Below are 16,342 nucleotides of genomic sequence, written 5' to 3'. Positions count from 1 at the left end.
AGTACTATAATATGTATATTGGAAATTGGAAATCGAGGATCAACGTGAACGAAGTCTTATTTGTCGCAATTATTCTTATTTCCAATGCCCAATCGCAAAAATGTTACGACCTAGTTTTTAGTACAGTCTTTTTTTAGTGCGCAACGATGTCACATGCGGAGAAAGTTACCGATTGCGTCATTTTATCTTTATCGTTCAATAGGTGTAAATTGTAAAACAATACAGATAGAATGACACAATATGGCAATTTTAAAAGCATGCATAGGGCGATTTTCTTTATAAGAGGGAACCTTCTCGATTCTTCTTATTCAGATTATCGCAATGGCTTGCAACGGCTTTGTCCTCGATGTTTACCGAGATTAATGCAATTAATATTGATTTATAGTAGACGTAATCTCGTTATATAACAAAAAAAGAGGAAGATAGACATATAGAAACGTACTCATTATTCCTGGTTTATGAATTAGATTTAAGCGGTTAGGAATGAGAAATGGCAAAGTTTAGAATAATGAGAAATATATCAAAGGAGTATATGACGAAGAAAAAGTTTTAAATAGACGGAGGAATGAATATCTGGCGTGTTTTATTATCATTTATGATTTTCTAATAAATATAACGATATTCCAAAAAAACGGCAAATGATCGATAATATAATAAGATATTAGATTCGAAATAGTCCCAGATAGCAAAACGTAGCAATAATGGGACCTTTTGGCAATAAGCTGTTGCTGGAAAAATGTAACGAATATTGAATGAGAACCCCTCCCTCCCCGTTGCTTGAAACAAATTCAATACTACTGCTGAACATTTGCGGACGCAGCATTAACATTTTATTTGCGCAAACGCTCGTCACGAGTTTACGTATATGCAATACATATTTCGTAAATATGACAGGCGTTTTGCTATCTGGATCGTTTTTGTGAAAATATTATTGGTTAATTACTAAGTTTAAAAATAGATTTAAATAGGAAGGATCATTTTGTGTGAATAATTTAGAGATAACTTCCGATTGACTTAAAAATAAGCTTCACAAGAAAGATCATATCGCGCGAATACTGGTTCTATTATAATTTATAATATGTATAGTATGCAATATTTTTTGTTTCACTACTTTTGGTACTTTTAAATAATTGAAATGATAGTGCATATTGCAATGAAGCGATAGCCGATGTAATTATTTTATTACGAGTTAGAATAACGTTTGTTTTGCATATTTAGGTGCATTTAAGTACTTTTAAGATGAAAATCGAACATTAACCTCTAAAAGAGCAGGGTTCCAACTTCCATTCTCTGAGGATAGATAGTCAGTTTTCTTAATCCTTAGGAAGAGAGACAGTCCTTGAATGATTTTACTCCTTAGTTTCTCTGACAATGAACAATTATGAAATTACATCGGTAATAGTTTCTTTTTGTTTTCGTAGAGGAAAATCACGTTTTGATGGAAGGAAATGCGAAATAAACATTCATGCGAGACGTGAAACTTTAATGCTCGATAATGTATCTTACACGTTACTTTGTATGTGATATATATATTTATTAAATTAGAGGGGATAATTTAGTAGCACATCCTGCCGGGCCAACTCGAGCAGCATAGGATCATCGAAGAACTTGTTGATGGACACGTCCTCGGACAGTCCCTTGCGTCTTCGCGTTTTCAGCATGAACTCTCTGGCCAGATGGGTGGCTGGCTGCGGTTCCAACGGCCTGATGGTGATGCTTTTGTCCAGGGGATCTCCGGGCACGATCTGCCAATGATGAAAAACGGACAGGCAAAACGCTTGACCTTGAGTGTGCGTTCGTAGATCTGTCTCGAAGCCGAAACTGTCGATCGCTGGTATGAAGGCCTTGATCGTATACAACGGACTGCCCGGAACCGGGGCATCCTGCGTCACGTGACCTCGCCTTTTCGCCAGAACGGTATAAACGGCGGACACGCAGTCCGCGGGCGCTTGTACCTCGACAAACAGATACGGCTCCATCAGTCGCGGAGTCGCCATGAGGAAAGCGGAATACGCGACACGTCGAGCAGTAGGGATGATTTGACCACCTGAGGGCACAAAATCAAATATGTGTGGTGCAAATTATAAAAATTATTATTTTTAGCAAACTTTTATCGATTTACTTCAACTTTTATGTTACATTCCAATTAATATAGCGATATATTGTATATGTTAATAAAATTACCTCCTCTATGCAACGGCTCCTGTGCGATGACTGCATCAAGAATTTTGAACTTGACATTCCGGATCGGCTCTTCACATAACGGACCTTCGCGAGTTCCCCATTGGAAGCCTTGGATGATAGCATCACGGGCGCTGTTCAACAATGTTTTATCTACTTCGGAAGGCAGAGTGTCGTCCACTAAAATGTTGGGTCCCGTAGAGTCGGGACCGAATGCCCATATACTTCGCGCTGCTAATAAATCCCAATCATATTTTGTTTGGAAAAACTCTCCAAGTCTCTTTCTGGAAAAAAAAATGAAATAGAAATAAAATAATGATAAAATGATAAAAATTTAATGTCATTTTTAATGTTGTGGATATTAATTGTATTTTATTATGTGAAGATTTTCCCTAATAAAAATATGATTGATACAAAATTTTAAAAGAGAAGTTTCTAACGCTTAAGTCTCTTTGGTAACTTTTAGGTATAATGGACTTTCTATATGGCTACTTACTTGTTCCAAGTAATACGGACATGTTCGGCTTCTATGTCTTCGGCGAGACCCCTCTCAAGCGGTTCTGCTATCATCGTCAATTTGTTCCGTTTATTTGGCGTTTCAGCAAAGCATTTGAGGGAACTGGTTTCCACGACAGTTTCCGCGAAGGCGACCACCGGATCGGCCACCTTTATGTCGATCTCGGAATACATGCGACGCAGATCATGCATCGCGCAGTCGAGATAAAGTTCACCGGTTCCCAGCACGACATGCTCGCCGCTTTCCTCCACTCGCGTACCCAGTAGCGGATAGCTCTTGTTTACCTTTCGCAAACCGTCCAACATCTTCGGCAACTCGGATGGATTGACCGGTTCGACGGCAATTTTGATAACACTCTGCGTATTAAACTTGAGTGGCCGAAAGATGTGCAATTCTTCCGAGTTATTTAGATCCGTGATGGTGCTAGTCTTTACGATCGGCCGATCGATACCTTCTATGAGGACCCAGTTGCCCGCAGGCACGCGACTCAACTCTATCGAGTAACGCGCCTCGCTGATCCACAATCTGCCCACTGTGAGAACGCGCGAGTCCTCCTCGTCTGTGCGTGAATACGCTTCACCTAATACGCGAACGCGTTGTCCTGCTTCCAATGTACCGGACATTACTCTGCCAAGAACTACAAATAGGGTACAATCCTCGGTTGGATACATCTTTGTACTATGGATCATTAGTCTTCCCTACAAAAATATTAATTTCTCATAAAAAATATCCAATATAATCCAATATAAAATAGGTAAAATTTATAATATCTATTAGAAAGAATTTCGAAGCCTTGATATAGCATTTTGTAATTAGTTTCCTCTATTTATTAGAAAACTAATTAAATGTAATTAAAATTTTATTTTTTAATCCCTCTTATTAATAAAATATCTTCATTACAATTGATGTTACTGATGTGATTAAATTACTCAAGTTAAGCAGTAACGTGTGACGGTGAAATTAAAATACTAACGTCGGGATCGCAGTTAACCATGTCTTGCGTGAGAGGCGAATCCATCGGGCCAGTATAGACGTGCTGTACTTTAGTAGGTGCGTGTGCTTGCGGGCTTGGTACATGAGTGACACACATATCCACTAATCCGCACATATCTCCTAAGAATCTCGTGCAGACAAGTCTCAGCAATGGTCGTATATTCATTTTCATCTCCTCGGATGTCAATCGTATTCCGAGTTCGTCCAAAACTGTGAACGAAACGTGTGTAATAATTATCTGTCCAAGTAACAAGTTATAACAAATAAGAAAAAGGAAGAATGGGATTTACCATCGGGTAATGTTGTGTCTACATCACCGACGACTTGCGCGAATATCTTATACAGAGGTTCCAGGATAAATTCAATAAAACTTCGCTGCGCAGTATTATGCGGCGGTTTCTTAGTAAACTTCCGTGTTTTAGGGTTGAAATAAATATCACCCCAGAGTCGTTTGGCGAATTCGTTGGCATTAAGTCCAGGATAGTTCCTAGTGTAGAGCGCGGCAAATGATTTCAAAGTAAAGCACACATTATATTCGGAACTAGCAAAACAAACATTTCCTACGGCAGGCGAAACAAAGCCAGGGTTCTCGGTATCCGAAGAGTACAATGCTATTAGCCCGTTGATCTCCTCAATAATATGCCGTAATTTGTAGTAAGCGTCCAAGGGTGGTAGTTTCAACTCCAATACCAAACGATCAATCTTATTTATGCAAACTGTCAAAGCGAGTTTTTCCTGAATCGCGTGCTTCAGCAGACGTTCGGTGTTGAGCATCACGCCCTCCGCCGCGTCAACGATCAATATCGCGCCGTCCGACAATCGGATTGCAGCTGTCGCTTCGTCAGAGAAATTCACGTGGCCCGGTGTATCAAATATATTTAAAAGATATGATTTAGATTTAACATCTTGCAGCAAGAGAGTAACGGGAGTAGCTTTCGTGGAGACGCCTCTTTGTTGCTCGGTAAATAATGTATCTGTGTATCTGATAACATATAAATAAAAATTACATTTTGTTTTTACGATTGGTTTAATAAGTAAAAGTTGGGCCGTTTCTAGAGCGATACCTCAATGGTTTCTCATCGGTTGTGCTGTGTATATAAGGATGCGTTTGTTGTACCAAGCAATCGACTAAGGTAGTTTTGCCATGATGAAGATGTCCCAGCAAAACTACATTTCTAATAAGATGCGGCGCATCCATCATATCTGCTAAAAATTCAATGCTATACGTCGTTTCAGGCAACTGTTGCTGTTTTATTTGAAACTTTGCTTTTCTAGTAGGTGCTATTAGTGGTTTATCTAACGGTTGGGCATCTTCTTCTTGCACAAGCGTTTCTACCTAAAAGTATTTATATAAAAAATATATATCTAACGAGCTTGAGAGAGAATAAAACAATTTATTGTATTCTTGAAAATAGTAAAACAAGAGAACAGAAATATTTATATTTTAATTGGTACCATAAAACAGAAATGTGAATATATATTGTAACAATAAGTTATATCAACATTTCATAGTTTTAAATTATAAAAATTTATATTAATCAATAGCTTGTTATACCTCAGGTCCATACACCTCTAGGGCACTGGGATAATATCGCTTATCTTCGTGCAATACAACCGCCATAGAAGAGCCTTGGTCCACTTGCTCTCGTGACTCATCCTTGTCTTCTTCCATTTCTTCATCCGATCGTTCTCTATCCTCGGTGTCATCGCCAACATTGCTATATTCATTTTCATCCTCGCTCTCCGACGCCAGATCAGGACCAATATAATTTCCAAACTCATCGTATAAATCCGTGTCCATTTTGATATTTTGAAATTTGGTTTTCAATATTTAAAGAAATAATATTTCCTGCAAAATGTTTAATTTAAACTTTTCAAATTTATTTCTTCGTCGTTTTAATTTTTATATAAATTCTATTAAACACATTTTCTTACATGGAACGTAACCTAACCTAACTTAAAATTATGTTATACTTGATGTATGTGCACACTCGCAACTCACGATGTACACATTTGTTCATTAAACGTGTCACTATATTTTTTATCACTATTATTAACATACAAATATATAAGATGATTAATTTACTGAATTATACGCGTTTCACCCGGCATAACCTACAAGCATACAAGTAAACAAGTACACATTTTAAAACATTCTGAAATCAGTAAAATTTGATTCACACTAATGGCCAACTAAAAGGTTATAATCTTGAAAAAAGTACTAAAAGTAACTAAAATTAATACATTACGTTTTATTAATGTTTAATGCATCAATTATATTTTTAATATCACGATATCATAATTAAAGTACATATTTAGATATTTAAAGTAATATTTGGAGTGTTTTTGAATACGAAATTGAAAATATGTCCAAATCGCTGGTTGGACAAATGTCGGTAAAGTTGGTATTGCCTCGTCGCAGCGACTCGCGACAGTCGCGACACACTGCAGAGTGCAGACTGCACTGACTGCACGCAGAGTGCAGCCCGCAGCCCGCAGCGCGCTTCACGTCGATGACGCACGACCGGCACGACGCACAACGTGAAGTGAGCTGTGTGGTGTGCCGTGAATACTTGACGGTCGTGACGCGTGAGTGCGAAAGTGTATGTGTGCATATATGATTTCGCTACACACTACACACTTTTGCATATGCACGCGCATGACATACGCGCGCGCGCGAGCGCGTGGCTATATTTGCGCACGGTACTCGGGTCGGGACTCTCGGGAGTCGGGGGAGTCGGGTACTTGCGGACTGACAGCTGCCAGCACGACTAGCACGAGTAGTAGGAGTAAGCAGAAGTGGCGGATCATGTAAGGTGAGCAAAGGTGAGTTTCGTTATGGTAATTCAACGTTGCGTGAAACAATTAATCGCATCTGATCGCATCTCTCACCGTTGCGCGTGAACCGTGAACTGTGAATCGCCACAAAACTTGTAAGCGTCTGTTGTCTGTTGACGAGGACACAAGTTCGCGAGATTGGCACACTCGTTACGCCGACGATGCCGCGTTTTGTCGTTCTCGACTTTTATGCGTAAATAACCGCGTTAGCGTATTCCTTACAATATTGGATATTTTCGTGCATTTTTGGGTTTACGTTCACATTCTCGCAGGTCAGGTTCCCTAAAAGCTTTGGTCGTTACAGGATCTTCCGTGTCGAACGAGACAACTCGCCAACCTACGAGCGATTGCACTGCCAAAGAGACACGTTAGAAGAGTTGACAGGATAGGTAGACGCAGGAGCGGGCGGAAAAGGAGTAGACGATCGAGAGGCGGAATGACACGTCCTCCAAACAATGAAAACCTTATGACCTTTAAACTGGTCGTAGTTGGAGATGGAGGTGTCGGCAAGAGCGCACTCACGATACAGTATTTTCAGAAACTCTTTGTCGCAGACTACGATCCAACTATTGAGGATAGTTATATTCAACACGCGGAGGTAGACAAACAGTGGTGTATCTTGGATGGTAAATGCTTTTATATCTCTGCTACAGATACTTGATTGTTTTCTTTATCGTCAATGTATTATATATATTAAATTATTTTTATATTTCTTCAAAATTATATTATTACCAAATAAAAAATGTTTAACAACTAGAAACTTATGTAATATAATGAAGGAGGCATGTTGATGCATTGTCAGAAATATGGAACGTTAAAAATGACTTTTCTAACGACGAATGAATATTTATGTGTTATTGCAGTGTTAGATACAGCTGGTCAGGAAGAATTTAGTGCTATGCGTGAACAATATATGCGGAAAGGTGATGGATTTCTTTTGGTATATTCTGTGACTGATAAACAATCGTATCAAAACATCGTCAATTTTCATACTCAAATTCTACGAGTGAAAGATAGAGATATTTATCCTATGTTATTGGTGGCTAACAAAGTCGATCTGGTGCATTTGAGAAAAGTCACGGAGGAACAGGGAAGAGAATTGGCTCATCGTTTGGGCATACCTTATATCGAAACTTCTGCCAAAGATCCACCACTGAATGTAGACGCGGCGTTTCACGAGGTAAAAATAATAAAAGAGACGATTATTAAATTATTTCCGTTTATGTTATTTCGTTTATGTTGTATAAATATTTACAATATATTTATTATTTAAGGTTGTTCGCATTATCAGAAATCAACCCCCGGCCGAATTGGAGAAAAATCAAAAAAAGCGACGACGTTCGAAAAAGTGTAACATTTTATAAGTTTTCAAGAGAAACTACGCACATGCGCAAGAAGACCAAAAACCATGGTGCTGTATCGTAATCGTGCAATGCCTTTGCTTCTGGAAAAGTACATCCTTGTTTAGAAAATTCATCAGAGAGAATAATTTTTCTTCAAGTATTCTATAGGTATCTATGACTTTTTTGTTCTTTATTATATCATAGCATTAATGAGTGCTATGAAGTATCTTTTCTTTTATACCTTGTGGATATAATATTTATGGAGAGTAGATATCAGAAAGTGCCAATGAAAAACAAGAAGGCTCTGACGCCAATGCTACGCAAATTAAATTAGAAGATTTTTTAAATCTAATTTAGGATTCATTTATCACGATATTTGTGGCAAAAAGTAAGCATTGGAAACATTGACTGTCCATTCTCCGCATGATATAATGAGACCACATCTATATCCATGTGTGCGTGTACACATCAAATTTTCTACCATTGAAAAGAATATATATATATGAAATTGAGCGTTTTTTATTGCACAATACATAATATTACAAGTTTTTTACTTCTTCGGATATAAGAGAAATCCTTGTCATAAAATGACTACAATCATTTCGTCGATATCGAGCTCACTTTTCAAATAGCTGTTATAGCTTTAAGTGGCTTTATTAATTACACAATATTGTTTTCCTACAAAAATTATTTCTATTTTTTGCTACATATATATCTTTATATATATATAGAGCAATGTTGAGACTGATTTTGATTGTTTAAATTGACAGAGATATTTAATTTGAAGGATGGCATTATTATACTAATTACATTTATTATTACAAGAAGTATGTATCTTATATTTATAATTGTTTGTTATCATCAATTATTAATATTGATAGAATAATTTAGATGTCAAATAATTAATTATGGTGCCACTTAATGAATCTAAGAATTCTTGTTGTATTTATGCGCCAAGAATGTTTGAATATTATTTTTAATTCTTTCACATTGCTCATAGCATAATACATGTATTAGGTGCGTTTAATGTTGAATTCTACTTATAATTGACTATATAATCGTTTGAGTGACTTATTATTTTTTGATACATTTTTCAATAAATTCACGCTTTATATTTCCTTATATGTTCACGTATATCGGATCTTTTTATATATATACTAAAAGAATAATGCCATGGCCTACATTAGTGTTTAAATGTAAAAGAGAATCTATATTAGTTTATACATTTAAGAAAGCACCTTTACATGTGTGCGCGTTTGTATAAGCTAAAAAATTGATGTTATATGTTGAAATGACACTCAATATAGAGATTACCTATTTATCAAGCTTGTGAAAAATTTCGACACTACGGTCTTTTACACTTGTCTCTTATACACAGGTCGCGCATGTATAATCTAATCTAACTTCTAATTGCGAAAAGGCTAAGAGACTTCGCGTGATCATATTTTTTACACACGCATATCTTTGCACATAAACTACGATACTTTCTCTTGTGTTGCGATATAATCGAATTCGCACGCTATGATTTCGATGTAAAATTATAAACTTTCTACTCATTTTATCTATGTATAACGCTATATAAACGCTTCTCTTATGGATGGACATGCTATATTCGACATGCTACATCAGCATGATACATTATTATGATTATATACTATACACGCAAGATCATAGCACGTAAGAATTCTGCTATTATGCAAAATCTCATTATATTCGCACATATAACTTAATTGATATGTCACATAGTTTTTGGGTACTGGTATTACGTACTCTATAAATTTCTATTGTTGCTATTAACTATCGCAATCTGCCATAAAAAATGACATCACGCATCGACATTGATTTTATCACGCAACACTGTTTTACTGTTTTTCATCGTATAATAATTTTATTCAGAGAACTTAAAAAATACTGTTTGAAACAATCAGAGGATTACTTTGGCAATTACCTGGCAGGTATCTGACAAATTTTTTTTTTATAAATTTAAGTAGTACAAAAGTACATATTAAATATGTACTTTTTTAGTTTTTTTATAATGTACAAAAAGTTAGCCGAAAAAGTGTTTCCTTAATTACTTTGAACATTGCAGTATTTACGTTTAATTATAAATGTAAAAATATATCGCTTAATTGTCCATACTGATAAACGCTGTTTAAAACTATTTGAGTCTGAGCGTAAAAGCACGAAAAAATATATGCAGGATAGCTCAATTTTAAATGCCGTAATTTAATTTCACCGATATTATTAATCGTAGAAAAAAATTGACACAAAATTTATAATAAAGCACCTCATTTTCTTTCAAAATCCTAAATCTTTACTCGAAATATCTTTTGTTAAATTCATAATGTCGGTGAAACATAATAATGAGTTATTTAAAAATCAAGCCGTCTTTGTAACAGACTTATAAGTGTGTATTTATTTATATTAAGTATATACGTAATATGTGTATATTTAAGATTAAAAACAGGGCATCTTATCGCGAATGTATGCATCTCCTAGTAATATATCATTTTAAAGCTAAAGTAAAAAAGGAAGAACTTGTAACCCTCAAACTTTTACAGCCCTGTTGTGCGAAACATGATATATTTTATGATATCTGAACTATGCACAAAAACTCATTTTTATTATGACCGTGAGGATATTTCGATCGTTATTCTTGCAACGGAAACGGTTGTCAAACTAAAGGCGTTTAATCAGTATATCGGATGAAGTTACAAGAGGTCGAGGTTGCGCCATACTCGCGCGTGTCTCGTTTGAAATTTTAGATACTCAAGCTTTTTAGCGTTCCTCGGATACTCGGATACTCACGTGTCATATGATCTGTAATAAAGCTACGTCATTTTATATCGCCGTCCATGGAGGAGTGCATAAAGGCAAGGAACGTGCAGGGTCGTGTCCAAGCGTGGGCGGATGAGGCCCACTTACGCACGTGAGCGAGGCCAAAAATGGAAATTTGAAAGCGCGATACAGGGCATCTTTATAACAATAGAAACGCGATTCGAGTATACTTGAGCATACATATAGATAGTGTATATACATATAGATATAATAAATGATAAAAAGGGGTTTATGTAAACTGTAATTAAGGCGTCAGGCTGTTATTTGCCGATAAGTCGAATAGTACAGCTACAAAATGCAAAATTGTTTTAGCGATTATATATAATATCTATTTTATATGGAAATTATATATAATATATCTATTTTATATGCTTTACGTTACGCTATACATACTTTAAAACGTTATTTTAGCCGATAAACTTATTTATTTTACGAATCTGTAATTTAATTAATCTGTCAAGTAAAATATGCATTAACTGATAATCAATCGAAAAAAGCTAATAGCAAAAATTCTTGTAAGAAAATATTTCTGTCGAAACGGAAGTATTCCTATATATCTCGCAGTTTATGTTTATCACGCTTCATAAACGATTCTATTTATTGTTTTATTTTACATATGTAATATTATTGTTAGAAAATTTTGATTCATTATCACTTAAAAATGAAGGACAGTTGCGGCAGTTGAGAGATTGAAGTTAGAGAAACGTTCGCGAAATATACACATATAGTGCACATTTAACCAATAATCATTCGCGTCGCGAAATAACAAAAGAAAAAAGAGTCACATTCAGGGTGAGAAATCGATAATATGTTCACAACACGCTTCTAGAAGTTAAAGAAAATTATCTATGAAATAGTCAATATATTGAACCATTGTGATATTGAAAATACGAAAAAGATTCTAGTGAATGTATGCAGAAGGTTGTGAGAGTCGTCATCGAAAGGCCAGCCGTGAGGACGACGGCTGATTTCTCATTTCGATAATATTTAGGGACATTATTTCTTAAGAGTTCATCTTTGTCGTTCGCCAAATTTACTACTAACATTCGTCGCGTCTGCACAAATAGTAACGTATCATTATTGTGTAAATTCTTGCAGAAGGAAATTATAGAATAATGTACACGAGAACGATGATACATGTAGTAAGAAAAAGAAAGAGAGAGCGAGAGCAAGAGAGAGAGAGAGAGAGAGAGAGAGAGAGAGAGAGAGAGAGAGAGAGAGAGAGAGAGAGAGAGAGAGAGAGAGAGAGAGAGTGTAATTAATATTAAACGTGAGCAGTGTGATTTTGCAACATACCGTTCTTGTTATATATTTATACATATAACAAGAGAAAGAGAGAGGTACGAGAATTTATATATTTTGAAAAAATGAACAAAGCGAGAATTTTCTCTCCATTTCGCTCTGCGAATATATACTTACACATATATACTTGTGTACTGCGAAAAATATGTGAAAATGTATATCCTGTTATACATTATATTATATGTTACATATGTATGATTTTTCGTATAAAATATAATATATGTATATATTATAAGCGCATATGCGTGTGTGCAGGTATACATATACGCATATGTATACGCATGTGAATGCGTGCAACTATTTTTTTGTTGATGCGTGTGTGCGAGTGTTTGTTCGTACGTGTTTGCGCATAAGCGTGTCACTAACCATGCCAGTCTGTATGTATGACGTACATTGGATATTAAATTATAACTCGTGTTTACAACAATGTTTCCCTTACTATGTATTCTATTCTATTTTAAGCTGCATGACCGAGTAAAGAGCGCGATTGAACCTGCTTCAGTGAGCGTGAATGGTGTCGCGAGTACAAACGAGTAATATAATACATATACATCGACGAATACGTTCCAACTCTTTTCAATATATAAAAAAAAAAGTTGGTTACCCTCGTTCATGCTCGTTGTAAATGTTCGTTCGTGATCGTTCATCCTTGCTGATCTGAGTATATATCCTTATGCGCAGTCTTGCGAAATTTGTCTTGGTGTCGGTAAAGGTAAAGTAAAAGTAAAGTAAAGTAAAGTAAACTTCACGTATCAACTTGTCAAAAACTGGGAAGAACTAAAATTTATAAAGAATAACTTGACTAGAAAAAGATTTATGCGCCAATAAATTTAGAAACATCTCTCGCGGATCTTTCGTGAAATACAGTAGCTCTTGTGCAATTTCACACACAATATTATTTTATTTTGTCACGCGTAAATTTATAATAATTATTGGAATATCTTTTACGGATTAATAAAACATTCCAAAGTATATTGTAATTTATAATATTAAAATGTAGTTCAGATAGTAACTTGTAAGACTCTAGTGGGTGTATCACGGATATATTTTTTTAGGAATTTTCCAAAAGGAACGTGCAGCCGGTTCTTGGGGAGCTTGGCAGGTCTATATAGAAGATAAGTAAGCAGGTAAATAAGTAAGTGCACTCGACGAACACTGGGTCTTTCGACCCAATAGCAGAATATGCGAAATAAATGAAGGAAAAGAAGATATGTCCAAGTATTTTATTTTAATAAAAGAGAGAAAAATAAGATGACAATAGCTGTATTTATATTCTAAAACGCTTTCTTCTGTAAAAATAAGAAAACCGATACTTGGTTGTCAACGACTTAAAACTTAAAATATATTGATAATTCTTTTAGAGGTTTGACATTTTAGTTGTATAAATTTTGCAGAAAAGGCTGTCATAGCTTTTTTCTTTTTCTCGAACAAGTAGTGAAAGTTTTGAACTCGAGTGAACATTATTGAGAAGTTGATTTTGCAAAATATCGTCTGTTTCTTTTAAAAAGACAATATTTTTGTAGAAGAATTTAAAGAATCATAAGTTACAACTTAAAATAAAACGTAGAATACACACACGTTAAAGTGCATATTATATTTTGACACAATGTTTCATAACTTTAGTAATAATAGTCGAGCTTATAAAGAAAAGTAAAACCCATATTTATAGTCGCATTTCTATAATATTGAAGAACCCAACTGAAATCAGTGTAAAGATACAATATAAAAATATAGTCGATTGGCCTATTTATAATTTTATACAGTATATTTGATATCATTTTCCCGAATCCCGGTGATCTATTTTTAAAATAAATATAATAATTCATTCACCTCATAGTTGTTCAGTCGTCGTTTGATGCCTCTCAAACTTCCACCTCCTCGATAATATTGTATGTACAACACAAACACTCGCAAAAACTAAAACGATCGCCTGCAATTTGCACGGCACTTAGAATATTAACCGCACGCGACCTTAATTATTTTATCGCGTCGAAACACGATTATAGAAATTATGCGAAAAAGATCCGACATTCTGTGATTCGCTTTATGATATCCGCGAATATCGCAAATTAGCGCGATAAACAAAATCTCAAATAGTAGAGGTTTTTAACGATTCGCATAACGTATAACGTCTATATTGTAAACTGTTTAATATGAAAGAATTAAGATTATTTAACATATTTTTTCTCGTTGATCTCAAACTTGTGTTTAGAAAAAGAATCTCCTCAGAAAGCGCACGACGCGACGCCATGAAACCGCATACATCATATATGATTGACCGTTATAATGTAAATCGAGCCATTATGATATTCTGTACTTAGCATTCGAATCGTTACAGCTATATATACACATACGATAGCACATTGATATATTACGCAAATCTCAATGCGTTTCGATTAGATGGAGAGTATCTGGGAAACTTGAAGCAAACTACATCTTAAAATCGCTTTCCGATCGATCCCCGATATTTTATTGCCTTGTACGATATATATTTTGGATTCTGTTAAGTAACCCACGCAATTATACAATTCATTTAGTACAGTAATGTATACAACAGCAATTATTATACAATTACAAACGCGATTTATAATAATTATAATAATTAAATTCTGTGCTATTTAGAATCGTGACGCCTACAGCCGTGTGAAAATTCAAGTGCGATCAGCACCCGCTTAGAGTGCTGATCGCTTGATAAATACCACTCGACCATGATACGAGCATACGAGCAGCAAGCGTTGCGGTGCATGCGTACCTATGCAATTGGCCAATAAACGCCGCTGCGCCATTAGAGAAAAGCACCCCGCTAAGTTTAGAGTACCGAGCACACGACCGTTTTCGAGGGTCACGTGCGAGGGTAACGGGTAACTGCGAATGTCATTGCCGTCGCAGATAGTCACGGCAAAGCTCCATCGATACGCAAAATTGCCCAGTGTTTTCCATTCAGAAACGCAAGTCGACGCAGAGTAAACAAAAGTCGATTTTTAGCCTCTCTCTCTCTCTCTCTCTTTCATCTCTCTTATGTCTGCATTCTATTTAATTTATGTCACTACATATTCTCTTTCGATCGAATTTCGTTAACTATTTGTAAGCTGATTCGCGACGGTGCGGAAGTAATCGTAAATAAGTTAAAAACAAAAACATTTGCAAAAACTCTGTCTTTCTCTTTTCCCGATATATGTGTATATATTAAGAACAAAGTTATTTATATCGATTGTTGCTGTAAATTCTAAGCTCTTTATGACACGTTAAATCCTTAGCTGGTATCACTCGGTCCTGCAAACTGCTTGTGCCAGTTCAAATATGTCTAGTCCCTTATACCTGCACTCGTTCTCGAGTAGAGATGTGTACCTTCGTGCTTAGCTTTGCTGAATGTGATGTGATAATGTGATGAGAAATGGAGATTAAATAGAAGCGGTCTATGCAACCGCTAGTACCAGCTTTCCACAGGCACAAGGAAGAGAGGAGTTAAACGTATGATACCAATTATAAGGAATAGTTTCGTCATGTTTAATTAATAATTTAATTAATATTTTGTGAAAGGATAAGACAAACTTGGGATGACGAGCGAAAGATGCCGAGATATAAAAAAGATAATAGAAGTTTAAAGAATAATAAATGTTACGGCCCATCAATAAACGAGAATAAATATATGTCAAATATACATATTGAAATATTTTCTTCCCGTTTTGTCGCAAGTATGTTTTTATAAAATAGATTTATAAAAATATGGTAGTTTTCTCTAGCACGTATGATTCATATAAATAAACACGAGAATAGAAATTATAAAAGATGTAGAGATTGATGTCACTGTCACGAAGAATCATCTTTTTTATTTAAATCCTCTTTTTTGGCAGGTGACGTTAACTGATTGTGAGGTTAAATGTCGTCCTAAATAACACCTGACGATTATTTTACTAATATCTTTCAAATCTGAAAGCAGATTCGTGTCAGGAGAAACGCTTTTAGAAATACGGAATTTTTAAAATATTGATCGTGAAAGCATTCCGGACGTTCATTGTGGTATTGGTTATAATTCGCATGCGCATGTTTAAAATTATATGTAAATCGAGGTAACTTTAACGATTAGTCAATCGCGATGCGAGCGAGATGCGACAAATGCGGAAAATTGTTTCACGTCGTTAGAACAATAATGTCGTCCCGCATCTACGTGTCTCTCTTCGCGTCGTATCTTGATTTCTCTCTAGTCAACTCGACACATATCGCGTCGACGAGATATCAAGATGGAATATCGGAAAAATATGTCCAACTTGACGTATTGCGTTTCCGACAATTATTATTCCATTTTTATTTCCGCGTGTCTCTCAGGCAC

The 16,342-nt window shown here is 35.5% G+C and overlaps 2 protein-coding genes across 8 annotated transcripts; one reads left to right on the top strand and one right to left on the bottom strand.

Annotated features, from left to right (window-relative positions):
- Positions 1-1,462: 1,462 nt before the first annotated feature.
- On the bottom strand, positions 1,463-5,846 carry LOC139816485 (116 kDa U5 small nuclear ribonucleoprotein component). Of its 2 annotated transcripts, none has more exons than XM_071784001.1 (8): positions 5,627-5,846; positions 5,247-5,540; positions 4,756-5,027; positions 3,982-4,673; positions 3,672-3,901; positions 2,678-3,396; positions 2,185-2,465; positions 1,463-2,047 (listed from the first exon to the last, which is right to left on the bottom strand). In XM_071784001.1, exons 2-8 carry the CDS (start codon positions 5,490-5,492, stop codon positions 1,542-1,544), a joined length of 2,946 nt encoding a protein of 981 aa, XP_071640102.1. In that variant the 5' UTR covers positions 5,493-5,540; positions 5,627-5,846; the 3' UTR covers positions 1,463-1,541. The 2 variants fall into 2 exon arrangements, with proteins under 2 accessions (XP_071640102.1, XP_071640103.1); XM_071784002.1 differs by having other exon boundaries at positions 5,644-5,846.
- Positions 5,847-6,213: 367 nt separating this feature from the next.
- Positions 6,214-15,673, top strand: LOC139816486 (ras-related protein M-Ras). 6 transcript variants are annotated; one of them, XR_011733026.1, is made up of 5 exons: positions 6,214-6,517; positions 6,834-7,155; positions 7,393-7,709; positions 7,804-8,040; positions 13,068-15,673. XR_011733026.1 is itself a non-coding variant. In XM_071784004.1 (4 exons), the coding sequence occupies exons 2-4, from the start codon at positions 6,966-6,968 to the stop codon at positions 7,891-7,893; spliced, it is 597 nt and encodes a 198-aa protein (XP_071640105.1). In that variant the 5' UTR covers positions 6,214-6,507; positions 6,834-6,965; the 3' UTR covers positions 7,894-11,963. The 6 variants fall into 6 exon arrangements, 4 of the variants coding, with proteins under 4 accessions (XP_071640105.1, XP_071640104.1, XP_071640106.1 ...); XR_011733027.1 differs by lacking the exon at positions 13,068-15,673 and adding an exon at positions 8,643-11,963; XM_071784004.1 differs by lacking the exon at positions 13,068-15,673 and having other exon boundaries at positions 6,214-6,507; positions 7,804-11,963.
- Positions 15,674-16,342: the final 669 nt, after the last annotated feature.

Source organism: Temnothorax longispinosus, chromosome 7 (assembly GCF_030848805.1).
Source record: "Temnothorax longispinosus isolate EJ_2023e chromosome 7, Tlon_JGU_v1, whole genome shotgun sequence".
NCBI lineage: Eukaryota > Metazoa > Arthropoda > Insecta > Hymenoptera > Formicidae > Temnothorax > Temnothorax longispinosus.
Note: the sequence above shows the minus strand (reverse complement) of the source record. Positions and strands in the feature narration are given on the sequence as shown.

Bases quoted from the DNA above. Each gene is read 5' to 3' on its own strand.
- LOC139816486 (XM_071784004.1), top strand. From the start codon at position 6,966: ATGACACGTCCTCCAAACAATGAAAACCTTATGACCTTTAAACTGGTC. The intron at 7,156-7,392 runs GTAAATGCTTTT...GTGTTATTGCAG, and splicing joins ACAGTGGTGTATCTTGGATG to TGTTAGATACAGCTGGTCAG. The intron at 7,710-7,803 runs GTAAAAATAATA...TTATTATTTAAG, and splicing joins TAGACGCGGCGTTTCACGAG to GTTGTTCGCATTATCAGAAA.
- LOC139816485 (XM_071784001.1), bottom strand. From the start codon at position 5,492: ATGGACACGGATTTATACGATGAGTTTGGAAATTATATTGGTCCTGAT. The intron at 5,028-5,246 runs GTATAACAAGCT...AAATACTTTTAG, and splicing joins TAGAGGTGTATGGACCTGAG to GTAGAAACGCTTGTGCAAGA. The intron at 4,674-4,755 runs GTATCGCTCTAG...ATATGTTATCAG, and splicing joins ACCGATGAGAAACCATTGAG to ATACACAGATACATTATTTA.